The sequence below is a fragment of the Crinia signifera genome, chromosome 1, assembly GCF_055691185.1.
Source record: "Crinia signifera chromosome 1, ASM5569118v1, whole genome shotgun sequence".
In the NCBI taxonomy this organism is placed as follows: domain Eukaryota; kingdom Metazoa; phylum Chordata; class Amphibia; order Anura; family Myobatrachidae; genus Crinia; species Crinia signifera.
In genome coordinates this window covers 139383550-139400461 of record NC_139217.1, presented here as the reverse complement: position 1 = coordinate 139400461, position 16912 = coordinate 139383550, and the positions used below count along the sequence as shown (strand labels likewise).

Below are 16912 nucleotides of genomic sequence, written 5' to 3'. Positions count from 1 at the left end.
GGGGAATTGGCGTATGAGGGTGTGCGTTGAATACTGACAGGGTGAGTGATGACAGCGAGCAGGAAGCCCTGCTCGTTGCCGCCGCTCGCCCAGGGCATTGAATACACCCCATTGACGGAGTAGTTAGCAATGTGCATGATCATGCATATCATTAACCGTATACTCAGCATAAGCCTGAAAAACACGTTTGTGTGGTTTTTTTTAACTCAATTTGTATAATTCTGCAAACAAAATAAAACTCGTTATACAGAGGGTGCACAGCTTTTCTTTAAAGCTACACAAACATGTAGCAGAGAGAGTATTATAACACAAATTACTCTGGTTGTTAATACAGGGTTATGGGACAATAGACTGTGCTAATGTTGTGTACTTTAATTTGTCACATCTTAAAAATAAATAAAAAAATTAGTAAACCCACATCCTATTATGTTCCACGTAATGCCCATACACACTGGGCGACCCAAAGCCGCCCAGTGTGTATGGCCCAGCGACGAGCGCTGCTGCGCGCTCCCGAATCATCGCCAGGAAAGCCGCTCATCTGCTGGTAATACCTGTATATGAGTGGCTTTGAGGGCGGCTTTGCCTAGCGCTGCGCTAGGCAAAGCCGTCCTCTCCCTGCTGATGCCGCCGGACGAAAGCGGCTCAGTGAGTATGCACCGAGCGGCTTTCCCTCCAGTAATGACAGCATTCATTGCTGTTCATACACACTAATTTTCATATGAATTTGTTAACAATCTTTTTTACATGCATTTTTTTAGGTTTAGGATCCAAAACAGAATGATGGCATGTTTGTACCTACAGATCAAGATATTACATGATAGAACACAATGCTTTGGTAGATGGATAAATATACATGCTATTTAATGGTGTTAGCATTTAAGCTGCTGGTCAGGCATAGTGAACTACTGTGGTTTATATGATCATGTGCTTTGAGAAATGGTTGTTCTAGGACTACATATCACAGTGCACAGCAACTCATATCAGAGCTAGTTATCATTTAAGAATGGGTCACACAGCTCCCCAGCCAGGAGCACACGGCAGCGGACACACTTGTCACAGCAATGACAGTTGCACTTTCCCTAGGGAGAGTCAGACCACACTGCACAGACCATGGATCCATTACACGCTCCTAATTACCACACTGAACTTTATCTCTGCTTTCAATAGAAGGGCAATGAATCTTCTCAGTCTGCCCTATAGGACTGCTGTGCAATTGGAAACACTTTTCAGGAAATAAATTCAGCAAACTGAAAACTGCTGTGCCCATGCTTTATGTGCCAACAAATAAACCACAATAAATCATATCCATTGACATATAAGGGGCACAAATGACCTGTCGAAGGCCTCCTGGGAAGTTTCAATTAATGAGTAGCTAGGGAAAGTTTAACCAAGCAAAATTTTTTTTATCTATCTATATATATATCCATCCATCCATGTCAATACTGATGGACCCTTAACCACACCATGGGATGCTCTAAACCAGAACAGCGGTAAAAACTCCGTTATCTGGGTTTTTACCGCATTTCTGTATTCTCTGTCCCCCCCCCCTCCGCAGTGTCAGCGCTGTGGAGGGAATCACCAGCAGAAGCCTATGGCCTTCTAACTGCAGCACTGTGTGAAGGATCCGTCACGATCCCTCCTAACATTCCCTGCGGCCGGCGCCGTGCTCTCCACAGATGGACTCCTGGGTCTCAGACCCGGAAGTCCAGAGCCACATCGCAAGGGACAGCTCTTATCTCAAGAGATGTCCCCTTGATTTAATGATCGCATATGTTAGAGCATATGCGATCATTAAGAATGCGGTGGCCGGCGAAGGGGTGGTGGTGGTGGGGGGGGGGGGGGGAAATACAGGGCAGCGGCTGTTAGAACATCCTGCCCATTATGTGTAGGATGCATACATGGTCATTCTCATGAGGCAGAAGGCTTTATTTTGTCTGCCTGCTGAATAAATGTATTTAATGAAAGCAGTGGTATGAGAGCTATAAGTCACAAAAAATAAAATTGCATAATATTTGAGTTATAGTTTTGTTAATCATGCTTATATGGGAAAGGTACTGCAAATATGCTTTCCTAATACCTAGGCCCAGAAACCATCACAATATAATGTGGAAGCACTGTCACTGAGATGTGACAAACGAGGGAAGAGTGAAAGCAAATTGTGTTACTTTGAAACGATTGGAGTTATGAAATGTAATTTTTGCTATAGCTAATTAAATTTATTAATTACCGGATTTCCACTCAATATTTATCATTATCATTTTTATGTATAAAAACACACATCCAGAAACCAATCTGTGGTGGCAGAGATTGATCACTATTAAGGTGTGTACACACGGTGCAATATGAATATATGGGGACTCACTCACATATAAAGCAAGAGGGGGGGGGGGGGGGGGTTGGCCACCGCCATTACAGGTCCTGCACCACTGAGAGGGGTTGAGGTGACGGGGCGACAGAAGAGAGTAACAGGGTGTAAGGGGTGGGGGTGAGGGTGGGGTGAGAGGGGGTTAGGTGACAGGGAGAGAGGCGACGGGATGAGGGGGTGACAGGGGTGGAGGAGCAGAAAGTGGGGAGAGGACATACACGTCCCTATTACAAGCGGGCATCCCGTTCACCGGTGGCAGGCTCTCCATCTACCCATTGTCAGCCATCGCTGCTTTGATCTCCCCAGCGCCACTCACCACTGCTCCCCGGCACAGGCCACAGCTTCTTTTTGACGATGGATTCCACCTTGTCCAGAGGGCTGCTGCTCCAGGGGGAAGAGGACGAAGGATGGAACTTTTAAAAGTCCTGCCAGTCCTCAAACTGAGCGAGGATAGGGGCACCCTGTCCATGCTGCCGGTGACTTCCAGTAGGAGGGGGAGAGGGTTGGGAAATGCTGCCTATGCTGCTGCTGGTCCAGGGTCCCTTAGGAGAGGGAGACAGGGGTCAGGCATTGCTACCGCTGGCACGTTAGGAGGGGGAGAGTGGGGGTCAGGCTGTGCTGCCACTAATTTCCTGCAGGTGGGGTGCCCGCACTGCCGCTGACCTGCCCATGACCAGATTCTGCTTCCTCCCTCCCTGTAAAAATATCTGGTCGCCAGGAAGCAGAATCTGGAGGCCATGGCGACCTGGCCCCAAGTATTTGTCAAGCCCTGTCATACATATAGTGCACCATGGAATTTGTAAAACACTAATACTAAGCTCCTAGAACAACCTTAAACTAGCAACCATCAATTTTTCAAAGTGTGATACCAATATAAGAACTACTTAATTTATTTTATTATTTATTAACAGTTTCTTATATAGCGCACACAGATTCCGCAGCGCTTTACAGAGTATAGTTGAATGTTCACATCAGTCCCTGCCCCAGTGGAGCTTACAATCTATATTCCCTATCACATATACACGCACACAGACAGACATTCTAGGGTTAATTTTTATTAGGAGCCAATTAGCCTACCAGTATATTTTTGGATTGTGGGAGGAAACCGGAGTACCCGGAGTAAACCCACGCAAGTACGGGGAGAATATACAAACTCCGCACAGTTAGAGCCATGGTGGGAATCGAACCCGTGACCTCAGTGCTGTGAGGCAGTAATGCTAACCATTACACCGTCCGTACCGCCCAATGAAAAATTCTAGTAGTTATGGATTGGTGGAGCATTCAGTGAAATTGACTGAATAAATAAAAAAAATTGTTTGCAGAGAAGCAACCAGAGACCAAAAAAAAAAAAAAAAAAACACTGAGGGCGCACCAGTACCATAATTATTAATTGTGAGAATACATTTATGTTTTGATGTGTATATATGTATAATTATTTTTGCCTACGGTCACATTGAACAACTATCAATGATGACGTTATGCGCCAAATGAAAATTAACATGTGATCCACACGGAGGCGGGCCACAGAGCCAATCACACAACATTTTATACATATTTTCTTTCTTCTAGCTCTTGCTACTTATTTTACGAAGGTCTATATAAAAGTTACATTTTAATTAAATTCGTTACATATTAATAGTGCGCCCACAAAGTGGTTATACATCTCGCAGTGAAAGCGGTGCCGTGCATCACTATGGACCCTACACACACAGCGATGTGTGATTCATTTCTAAGCGATTTAGTCAAGTTAAGTCGGATTACTTAGAATACAGCCCTTTATCGCTACCTGTGTAGGCCCCATAAGGGCAGTATTCAATTAGCCACCTAGGGCTATCCTGAACACACATAGGTTCTTCACATTCAATTTTTCAGACAATAAATAAAAAAATTGATAGCTTTAAAAAAAAGAAATCAGTGCAAAAAAATGTCCCAAAATGCTTAATTATGGAAAGCAGCAAAATATTTTTTTGAAAAAAGACATTTTTAATCGAAGGTCATAAGGCAAGTCTGATACGTGCAACCCATTGATATGCTGAATCTGTGACTTACAGTGAAACCAATTCATGGGCTACAAAGGGGGTTATTCTGGTCGATTCGCTTGGATGTAAATTCACACACTTGCGAGTCAACCAGAACCCACCTTGTAAATGGTGGTACGCCTGCCCCCCTCACAGTGGGTGTTCTCACGCAGGACCTGTAAACGGATGTACTGTATAACATAAACATCAATTCGCAGCCTGTGGGTGAACACCCACATCACTCGATGGTCACCGACCATCGAATGATGTGGAACATGCATGCATATCTAAGTAACTCCCAGGTCACTTACATGTGTGTGCACCCTCGGGAGGAAGTTGTCAGGCAGCCGACATCCGGTGATCACGGCCCAACTACGTTGGGAACGCCCAGCATTTACATGGGAACGCCCATGAAACGCTGGGCGTTCCCATGTAAACGATTATCCGCCATCGGCCCACATGCCCCCCCCCGGCGGCAGCCTTGGGTGCTTGCGCACAGCAAACAGTCTGTACACCGTGGCCACACGCACAAAGCGTGTGCACATGCGCAGAAATGCAGCTACGCATGGTCTCCGTGTGAACAAACACTGGCTGCAAGTGGACCAGAATAAGGTCCATAGTACTCACATGAGCAATTTGTTGTAGAAACACTGTTAAATATAACAGAAAAAAACTATTTGTCAAGATGATGTGTGGGCTAGGATGGTGTAGTGGCCTGCATGGGACATGCGCCATAATGACAGCTCTTGCCTGAGGATTGAAAGGAGGCAAATATAGGACCTTGATTGTGTCCCTGTTGATTCCTCAGTGTAAAGAGTGAGTGAGCCATAGCTCATCCAGGACATAGCCACCCTCTATTAGCTCTGTATACTGGCGGCCGTATAACTAAATAAAGCTAGAGACTCAGGCACTGCAGCTTATCCAATAGATGATGCATCAGGCTATCCTTGATACTTAAACTGAGAAACTGCTGGATAACTGAAGACAATATGAATAGTGCCATCTTTAATGCAAACAGTGCTAGTGCAGAGATTCCTGCTGCTACAGAAACTCGCAATGTGGCCAGGTGTCTACTGAATTGCTATCTGTGCATTGAACAGGTAGCTGAGCTGGCACAGAATGAGCTCCAGAAGTCAGTACGTTTGGCAGGTGTCACTTATGGACTGGGTTATCAGACAGTAGGTGGGATTCTCTAATAACCCCAGCCGCACATCGCCGGCATTCGCATTGTTAATAATCGCATATGCAGTAACATATTTAGAAGTGGTGCAGGCAGGAGGAGGTCACTGGTCCGGGCAGCACAGCAGGAGGCTGCCGGACACAGGTGAGGGGGGGGGGTGTCGCGAATAGGCGAGGGGTGCGTGGGGCGGCGGGGGACGCAAAGGGAAGCCCATAGGCTTCCATGGGTTTACGCCATCTAGAACTGGTGTAACCCCCCGCAGTGAAGCCCCGGTGGTGGGGCTTTGCTGCATATGAAAATGCGGTAAAAACCCTGAAAACTGGGTTTTTACGGCATTTAGTTTGGGGAATCTCGCCCACAGAGTTTTGTGGTGATCCCACGTTCTCCCTCCAACATGCAGGACCCAGAACCAGGAGCACTGATGTTACCACTACAAATAACCACTCTGCAACCTCTCATCAGCTGGTTGCAGGGAAGAAGAGAATGAGGACCCGAACTGGATTAAGGTCCGCGGTGTGAACCTGGGATACGCCAGTGATTGTGCGACCCAAGAGATATAGCGAAAGCTTGCTATGAATGTCCACTGTAACGAGCAAAGCCCAAACCATTGCAAAACTAGCCTTTTTGGGTGAAAAATGTGGGACAGAAAGGACATGAATGAACATAGCGGCAATAGACTGCATTATAAGAGCCAAGCACCAGCAAGAAGCTTTTAAACAACCGATACAAGTTGAGCACAACACTATTCAATAAATCCCAAACTACCTGATTTAATATACACTGGGCAGTATTTAATTGTTTGCACCACTGCTACTTTGCTACACCAGAAATACAAAAAAAGCTGAAGAGGAAAGGACTTTGTGTCAGAGGACTGCATACTGCCCACCACTGTCCACTAGGAGACAGGCGCAATGACTGGTAAAGTTACGCTACAAAAACAATTGATGGATGTTACAGTTTGGTTATTGAATCAGATTTTTGGTACTTATGTAATATCTGGGCTCCCGTTTTTCGTATGAGACCGCGTCCACTCGCCACGCTTCGGGCACGGTGGCTCGCCACACTATATAAAATCAGCTCCATGCGTAGTTGGATAGTACGGTTATGAAAAAATGGGGTGCATTTAACATGGGAGCCCAGATAATACATAGGTACCAGATTTTTTACCCTTTTCCATCTGTAACCTGTTGACAGAGTATATAGCTGTGCTTGTAGTGTTGTTAGAAGACACACATTTTGGAATCTTACCCACTAATGTGGGTTTATTGTAGTAATGAGCTCAGAGTTAACAGGCATCAAGGGTTAACTTTGTATATGCAGATGTAGCAGTAGTAGATACTGATAGCATGTAATACAGACAGGGTACACAGGTGTTAACGGTGCAGGTACTTATCGTATCCTGTAGATGCAGTAGATGATGGAGGGTAATGGAGGTCCCTTTGAAGCTTGTCTGTGATAACAGCTGGGCTAGCGCTACACATGCAGGCGATCCGGCAGCGATTGGCAGCACCCCACCCCCGGGTAGAAGCCAGGGACTCAGGACGTGCTGCCTCTATAATGGCGCCATCCTGTCACAATTCACGGCGGGTTCCCCCTCCCCTGTGAGGTAAGGGCACGCGTGAGGACTCTAACGAGGCACGCTGACACCAACGGATAGGGCAGCGCGCGGGGATACTTAAAGCATATGGTTACAGAGTGCACCTTATGCCACTTAAAGGATAAGCCCCAATAATTTTTTAAAAATAAAATAAAAAGCAGATATCGCAAATTTTATCTGATGGGGGAGTTTCAGGCTATCCTATTACAGACCACTAACTTCGTACAAAAAGAAATTGCTGCCACACATGTATGATACATGGGACTCCTGTAAAATCGCGGGTCTGAATGGCTGCTTACTGGTGATTTTGTACAGGAGGCACGCAAAGCATAATACTTTGTGTTCATTCTAGCACTCTACATCTTTCACAACCTGGGGTGTCGCTCTCTGTTGTGGAACTGCACTGGTTTATAGCAGGGTGCTATAATGAACCTGCAAATGGGGCAGACCTCTGCACACACACATGCAAATGGGGCAGACCTCTGCACACACACATATCAGCAGAGTGCACAATTCCCTCTGCTAGCTCTCACTGTGCAAAAAGTGGGGTATTCAATCCTGGTCGTTTCCGGCAGCATTGAAGGCAGTTTACGACAAAACATATCTGACTTTAAAACTAGTCGGATCTGTTTTGTGGGAAATGGCCGCAGAGTGTCTTCTTCTTTGTCGTTTTTCGACAATCTGCTGCCATTTTTTTTACCAATGCTCAGACTCTATGACACTCGGAACATTAAAATTATGACTGACGAGTTCCTGTCGCACGTAAGAAAAACAGCCTGGTATTCTGAATGCTGGGACGTTCCGAAAGTCAGAATCCCAGATTGAATACCCCACTTAGCCACAAATGTACAGACGTGGCCAAAAGTTTCGAGAAAGATACAAAAATGTATTTTCATGAAGTCTACTTCATGAAAGCGGAAGTTATATTGGTAGCCCAATTTTGGGCATGTACTAAATTTCCCAAAATTGTGATTTTTAACCACAGCAGTTATTGCAACGGCCCTTATCAAAGTCACCATTAATTATTTTTCAGCAAATAGATTAAAAATACTGGATTGTAAAATTTAAATAAAGACGTACAATGTACATTGTGGCATACACAGTGATCGCGAAAACCCCCCAAAAATATGGGTCCCTGGGACCCCTCACTTACAAAAATCTGGGTCCTACTTGACCTTTTCTGGGTCCCAACAGAATAAAGCCTCCTCTCCCCTTCCAGAGCATGGCACATACAGAAGCCTCCTCCTTATTGCATATACCCTGAGCCAAGGGCCAGCCTGAGCCTATTTTTTTTTTAAGTAAGCAAACATAGATTTGGGCACCCCAAAACTGTGGGTTGGGGGGGGTATCAATTGGCAATTTGCCCACTCACATAAAGCAAGATACACATATACTAGAAAAAGGCATAATGTCGGAATAGGGACACCCTGTGCTGCACCAATTAGGATTCTGCCCCTGTCCATTGTTTCTAGAACAAAATTAAAAGTAATGGCAGCAGTAACAGGAGGGATAGGGTGAGTGAAATCCCAGCAGTCTATAGGCTCCTCTCCTACAGGCAGCTCTGCCTGTTAAGAGTTAATTGGTGAGCTGCAGCCTCTCTGCCAGCCGTGCAGTGAGGGGAGGAGGAGACAAGTGGGCCAATAACAGCCAGCACTCAGAGCCTGGAGGAGGTGACAGTGACACGAGAGCAGCACCGCGAGGTAGGAGAGGAGGAGGGAAGTCTGCAGCCCGAGTCGTGCTAGCAATAAATCCCCTTACATGACACAGCCAAGCAGCCTGCTAAATGGACCATGCACCCCTCTAACCTCTACTTCCTGCCCGGGTCTGCTCCGTCCTCACTGTCACACCTCCCTGGTTCTGGCCCTCAATGCAGTTTCAGTTCCTCGTGCTCTGTCCTCACACCAGCCGCAGCTCTGTTCCCCTGCGGAGCAGCTGCTTCTGGTGTTGGCTCCAGCCGTTTGTTAAGGCGCAGTGCAGGAGCTAGCTTACACGGCTTCCGTACACTGCTGCCTATGACTCTGCGGTGACAGGGACACTTTCATTTTTGCGCCCAGCAAATGTGTGAAGCGGCCGTCATGCTGTGTCTTCACCACTGTCGCATCACAACTGAGGGGGAAACAGATCCCTCCGCCCTTGTCACACATATTAACACAGCATGCACGCCGAAATGGGCGGAGCGAGTCCCAGGGTACCCAGCCATTCATAAAAAATGAGTCCCTGGTGCCCAAAAGTGGGTAAATTACTCGCTATAGCGAGTATTTGCGAACCCTGATACAGTCTGGTTTCTCTTTATAATTACCACTAGCTTTTCTTCAAATCAATCTTTATGCTTATACACATTGATGTTTTAAGACTACATCCCAGCTATGCTATGTTCATAATTTTGTGAACCCACTAAAAATGAAGGATCACTGTCCATCTGCGAAACTGTTCAGAAATGACAGAAAATAGAATAAGGAGTGAGCACTTACATAGTGTTCATTCTAGCACCCGCCAACTTTGAAAACCCATGCAGTTCCTCTTCCCTGCCTGGGGTGTCTCAGTCTGCTGTGGTATTTCTAGAACAGTGTGGTCTGTATATCAGCACTGATATGCAAACCAGACCTGTGCTAGAAACATCACAGCAGACAGCCTAGGCAGGGAAGAGGAACTGCATGGGTTTTCAAAGTTGGCGGTGCTAGAATGAACACTAATACACTGGGTGATCCTGAGCTGACCGTAGCTCACTTTAAACGTTTGTGCTGCTTTCAGGTCAAAAAGCGCCCAGTGTGTACAGGCCAGTGATGAGCAGTGAGCATCCACATCATCACTGCCGCCGCTCATCTGCTGGTATTACCAGATGAGTGACTGGGTGAATGACTTTCCATAGTATCCTGAGTGATTTCAGCACAGTGATTTTCCCCTTCATTGCTCTGCATACACGCTGGGCCAAAACGCCAAGTATATACACCTTTACACATGAATCACCATAGTCAGAGAACCAATTTTCCTACCAGTAACAAAAGGCACTAATAAGTAATCAATTAAGCAAATGATCAATAGACCTAAGTACACATCTTGTGACATTCAGAAGTATTTCTGAAAAGGCCTATCAATGAGAAAATATAAGATATAAAAAGGTACAAATAAGCCAAGTACACACAACTTACTTGAGTAATTAGATAATTACTCCGACCCTTCACTTGCAACATTTGTTTAATACAGATGAGGCCGCTCAAATCAGAGCGGCTCCCATCAAGACTGCCGCCGTCCACCAGAATAGGACGCTTGCGCCTCATTCTCAGTAATGGACGCGTAAGACACTCACGCATCCACGTCCTGTCCTCGTCCGCCAGATCACCATCGGCCAGGAACCTGCGGATGGCGATCTGTTGGCAACGAAGAGAATGGTCCCATCTTTATGCCTACTAGGTTATTATAGATCAGTGATGGCTAATCTTGACACTCCAGCTGTTGTTAAACTGCACATCCTAGCATGCCCTGCTACACTTTTACAATTTGGTCATGCTAAAACTGATGCAGGGCATGCTGGGAAGTGTAGTTCAACAACAGCTGGAGTGTCAAGGTTAGCCATCACTGTTATAGATTGTTGATGTTTTCATTGATTAAATGTACTTATCTAATTTAGGAGAATAGGTCAGAAGACCTCCTAAACTAGCCTCAAAAATCTATTTGCTTTATTGAAGTTAAATACTTCAATAAGCAAATAGATTTTGAAGCTAGTTTAAGAGGTCTTCTGACCTATATACAAATTGACCAAAGGGGAAAGCAGACCCCACTCCTACAGAACATCAAAGCCAATGTTTTCATTGGTACCAGTGAACAGGACCTCTGTTTAACTAAAATTACCCATGCAACCTTTACCTATAAATATTTTTATGCTTTGATGAAACTGATGTCTGACAGGTCTGATTTGGCCTGTTTTCATCTGATTCCGAAAGATCAGGCTGACTGATCAGATGAAAAATGGCCAAATAGGATGTTTTGACATCTGGTGCGATGTGCAGCACCGTGCACATCAAATCGGATCCAGAGATCATATGTGCTGCACATATGATCCCCGAATTCATGCCCCCTCCCGGCGGCGGGGCATAGGGTTGCCTGCAATACATGGCATGTGAAAAGACCACGTGCGATCCTGCCATCAGGGAAGGTCCCGGGTGGCTCAAGCGGGATCAGTTAGATATACACTGCTGCTAGACATGTATGGTCAACTTTAGGCTAGGAACATTGAGATATATTGCTCATACAGCCAACAAACAATATATTGTTAAGTCCAGCGGCGGTTGTGTTCACAGACATATCACAGCAGATTCCAATACATATTTTATATCTGCCTGTTTGTATGTGTGACCTGCAGACTGACCCATATACCGGCCACAGGAACTGCAGACAAAGTCCTTATTGGTTCCTGTGACCAGGCTTATCGGTTGGTCAGGGCATGTGCTTCCACAACATACTTTCCATAATGATTAGGCAGGTTTCACAAACCATTGCTACAGTGTGTACCCATACTTGAGCACAACACAATATTTTCCCAATTCACACAATGTGAATGAAGACACTATACCTTTTAAAGGCCTCTGATGAATTCCGTTCACATTCTCCAGGTTGTAAAAGTTTTTGCACTGAAGGGTCATTTAATTTGTCCTCATATCCTGGCATCAGCCCTCCTTGGCTAATCTGTTCAACCAGTGTCCTGATGAAGTTTCCCACACAGAGAGTATCAGAGTCTTGTGCCCTACAAAAATGGAAAGCCAAAACCTGGACGTGTAAGCCTCTTTGTATGCCTGCAGGTGAACTGGGCCATAACAATTCTGTACAAAGAGCCGTCTTTCCGCTCCCAGGGCCCCCAACAAACAGTAAACCCCATGCTGTTCCTTTGCCGGTGCTACCTCCATTGCTGCCGGAATTTGCCACTAGTGACAGTTTGGTGGCCACAGTTGTGTTGCAGTTTGTTTTTTCCTGCAAACAGTGCTGGAGCTTGTGGAAGATCCATTCCCTGCAGTAAAACGGTTTTCCCTGCAGCAAACTCGTCTGAGCCATTGTAGCTACTGAAAGTGAATTTGAGCGCTCACACAAACTTGTGTTACTTCAACATTTGAAACCAAATAAAGCTTGGGGCAAAAAATAGAACGGAATTCCAGTAGTGACATATCCCAAACAAGATAGGGCAAAGGAATGCAGGGCGAAATTCAATGGTTCCAGTAAATGTCAATTTCCAGGTGCAGCATGTTCAATATTTTGCATGCATTTGTCCCCATTTTAGAAATAAGCACTTAAAAGACCCAGCTCATAGAGGAATGGTAATATGTTGCCAAAGTCCAACAGTAATACTTTTCAGATGGTTCAGAAAGTCAAGTCCTCTCATCACTGCATCTGGTTTTCATAGGACTGTGCATTCTTTCATTACAAGCAGGAGACAATACATCTGGAAAAACGAAGGAGGGGGAGAATGGGAAAGCAACCGTTAGTATACACCAATAACAACTTGTCACATGCTAGATCTCATTTGAATAATACAGTATTTGAATAATACAGCATTTGAATAACACAGCATTTGAATAACTATTTAAAACGCACAGAGATTTCAGTTAGCATGCATAACCGTGAATCTTAGTATGTAAATCCAAGTTCTGCATAAATGCCAGACTATTCTGACAATCTAATCCTTTTTAAATAACTTATCTTGACTTTATAAAGCAAAAACTTACGCTGGTCCTAGTGCATTTAACAGATCAGAAGAACATTTTAGCATCTAGAAAAGCTCAATGAGACAGTTTACAGTAAAAATGCAGATCTGCATTTCTGATCTCCTTAGCTAACTTTGTAAATTTCACTGACCATTTAAGAAAGACTTAAGCCAGGTAAACACTAAACTATGTGTAAATATGACAGATGTAATGATATTTGCCATGTTGTACACAATGAACGAAATATTATACAATATATCATCTGAACAGTGATCATAGTGTTGGGCATGACTACATAGTGTTCATTCTAGCACCCTGCATCTTTCAAAACCCATGCAGTTTCTCTTCCCTGCCTGGGGTGTCTCTCTTGGGAAGCAGTTTAAATCCCGGCGGTCAGGATCCCGGCATTCAGAATCCCGACCGCCGAAATCCCGACACTTTCTCCCTCCGTGGGTGTCCACGACACCCCTGGAGGGAGAATAAATTAGCGTGCCGAGCAATCCACATCCCCCCCTTGTCGGGATTTTGGCGTCTGGATTTTGAACGCCGGGATCCCATACTGAATCCATCTCGCTTTGCTGAGGTGCTTCTAGCACAGTGTGATCGGTATTTCAGCATGGATATGCAGACCAGATGCAATACGCTAAAATTAAGTTCTAGAGATGCGCCGATTTGGTTCTACAAAACATGTGACAGCCGATAGCCAATAAGATCCCGCTTTGAGAAGAAAAGCCAAACCATCTTTAGAATTAACACTACAGTATGTTGGCCGACAGTCCACCTATTGTGTGCTTTAGTGCCACATTCAATTAGCTGTGTTTAGTTACCACATGCTAAGTAATCTGTGTGTGGTAACATTACTGTATTTTATGTGGTCCAGCTGCCCAGGATTCTTTGCTCTAGTAGATGGGGGCCTTAAGGGAGGCTTAAACAGAAATACACATTAACTGCCCTGATTACAGGTGCCCCACAGCACCAGGGACTTATTCTGGAATCTAGCACCCACCATCTTTGAAAAACCATGCAGTTCCTGTTCCCTGCCTGGGCTGTCGCTGTCTGCTGTGGTGTTTCTAGCACAGGTATGGTTTGCACATCAGTGCTGATACACAGACCACACTGTGCTAGAAGCACTACAGCAGACAGCGACACCCCAGGCAGGGAACAGTAACTGCATGGGGTTTTTTTTATGGCGAGTGCTAGAATGAACACTAGATTCTATAGGTTGATGAATGGTAGCGGGCAATTAACCACACAAGCAAAAGGGGCTGTTATTAAATAGCCCTAGGCTGCCACCCTTTTCTCGTCACGCTTAATTACCACATGTATTTAATTTGAGTCCTATTGTACATAAATACTTCTAGTGAAAAGTTTAAATCTAATATAGCTATACATATGAACTAATATTGCAACCTAGTCAGAAAACACTGATAAATGTATTTAAATGCTTTATGCACTTGCTGTTTCTAACTTAAAAAAAGTTAATGTGTTTCTTTTATAGCACCTCCGGGAATGCAGCGCACGCCCCAAAATTATGAAAAGGGGCAGATCACAAAGCACAATAAAAATTTTGCCCTGTCTAAAAGGCTTCTGTGCACGAATGCAATTTGGGACGATTTCACCCAATTCTGACAGATCGGGACGAGATTGGGTGAAATCAGCCAAAATCACGTGTTTGACATCTGATCCAATCCAATGTGCAGCCCCATGCACATCGTATCCGGAGGTTGGACCTGCTTGCACGTCCGAATTCTGACTCGGAACCCCTCCCAGGGGCGGGTAAATGGGTGGCATGCGATAGATCACATGCAAAAGGACCGCATGCGAAGGTCCTGGGTGGCTCAAGGGGGATCGGATGGGCATACACTTCATCGCCTAAGATTTAACCATTATTTATTACTTCTGTTCCACTTTCATTTCCATTTCCACAAAGAAGTATATAAATAGCAGAGAAGTTCAGAGTTCAACATATAGCAACAATATAGAACTATAGAGGGCATGAAAGAACAATAGATATATCCTAGCACAACTTGTTGCCATCCCAGGCAGGATATGCAGTCAGTGGATAGACAATGTCTAGGTTGACACAAGGTTATGGTCGACATGAGTTTTGCATGATTTAAAAGAAAAGAAAAAACAAAAGTGGTTTTTCATACTACAATCCAAGTGTGAATAGAGTGGAAATATAAGTGTGCCGAAAGCATGGCAAGCAAAGCAAGCCACGCGATGGGACACCATACATTTATCCGGTGTCCATGTCCATGTCCATGTCGACGTACCATAGTGTTCCTTCTAGGAACATGGACGGGCAGGTCGCCACTGTACGGGGGCAGCCACAAGGGGGCGGACCAGGCCCCCTGACATCACTGGGCGGTCCCGGGCTGCTGGCGTCACAAAAGGGGCGTGCCCGGCAGCCACCATCAAGAAAAAGGGGTGGGCCCGGCCGCCCCGTAGGCTCTGCACTGCCGGGGAAGCACCGGGCATCGTTATCTACTGCGGTGCTGGGCTTCCCCGGTACCACCATAGGAGTAGGAGGCAGGCTGTTTTCGCGGGGCGCTGCCAGAGGGGCAGGGCGCATTTTGCCCTTAAAAAAAAAAAAAAATCGGGCAGGGCGCAGCGCCCCGCTTAAACAGCCTAGCAGGAACACTAGATTACATAGACATCAAACCATGAAAAACATGCAGTATTTCATGCCCTACCATCCACTAGAGCGTGGAGGCAGAATAGAACAGTGTACAGAGTGCAGCGAGGCACAGTGCCTGAAGCATGGCGAGCACAGGAAGCCATGTGAGGGGACGTGGTACACTTTGACGGTGTCCATGTCGACATTCAGGACAAAAACTGTAAAAAAACGACCTTTTCACTGTCGACCTTGCCATTGTCGACCTAATGCTTTTGTCAACCTATTTCAGGTGTCCACCTAAGGCCTGTCGACCTTTAGTGGTCGACCCAATGCATGTTGACCTAAACGATCGACCCAATGACTTATACCCATAATTACAGCAGATCACCATTATAATCACCATTAAAACTCTCCATATTTTAGCAAACAATGGAGGATGGACCCATAGGATCTGAATGCTGTATTTTTTATCTGTGCAGGCTCCAGTGGTGTATTATCACCAACTTTTACTTATAAGACGCCAATAATTGAATGCAGCAAGACTCAAGTATACACAGAAAAAAAACAATAATGAGGTATTAGGGCATAAGAATCACACACAAAGGGAGACCGAAGGATAAGTACATAGCACAAGTACCAAACATTATGCAGACTAGGTAGGACAGATAACAGGGTCAAGGCAACACACAGGTGCAAATATTGGCTAGTTCTGACTGGGAATAGATTCAGGGGTAGATGTATGAAGCAGTGATAAGGGAGGAGAAGTGATAAAGGGCCTGGTACTTTATTACCGGCCAATCAGCTCTTTTTTAAACCCAGCCTGTAATACCCCTTTTACACCAAAATCCCTGGTCGGACCCTGGTCTTGGAACATGGGAGTATCCAGGGTTGGACCCAGCTTCATACCCCATTTACACAGCACTTCAACCTGGGTCGGACCCGGGTCTGCGTTGTTTACACTGAACCTGGGTCAGCCCTGCATTTCCCTATGGATGCCAGGAATTCTATGCTTGTTGCTAGGGGGGTTCATGCCAGTTGCCATAGGACATTATATGCTCGTAGCCAGGGGGGATTACATGTTCACTGTATGCCATCCGGGTTCTAAGACTAATACCCGCTAAAACACTGAGCACTTTGCTTCCTGATAGCCAATCTGGGAATCCACCTCAGCGGAATTATCTGCAGCTAGTCACGGACCTTTGATTAAGCCACTGTGCTCGCAGCCCTCCTTTTACCTGCCTGCTGACAAAGAGGACGTGTGTCCATGGGCACATGTACTGTGCAGCTGCAGGCGGATGATAAAGCTGCTGCTCCGTATGATGGGCAGCAGCATAACAGCAGTCGCTGGGTAGAGGTGTAGAGGGCCACACACCCACAGGCACAGACGGCGGCACAACAGCAGGCAGCTACCGTGGCCAGGACAGAGGTGTAAAACCGGA

The 16912-nt window shown here is 45.6% G+C and overlaps 1 protein-coding gene across 1 annotated transcript in view; it reads right to left on the bottom strand.

Moving 5' to 3' along the window:
• ANKRD50 (ankyrin repeat domain 50) overlaps window positions 1–16912 on the bottom strand; it is a 48704-nt gene that overhangs the window by 26982 nt on the left and 4810 nt on the right. Inside the window, exon 2 of the mRNA XM_083174243.1 lies at window positions 11731–12591. Coding sequence (XP_083030369.1) covers window positions 11731–12206 — 476 coding nt within the window. The 5' untranslated portion in view covers window positions 12207–12591. The remainder of the gene's footprint in view (window positions 1–11730; window positions 12592–16912) is intronic.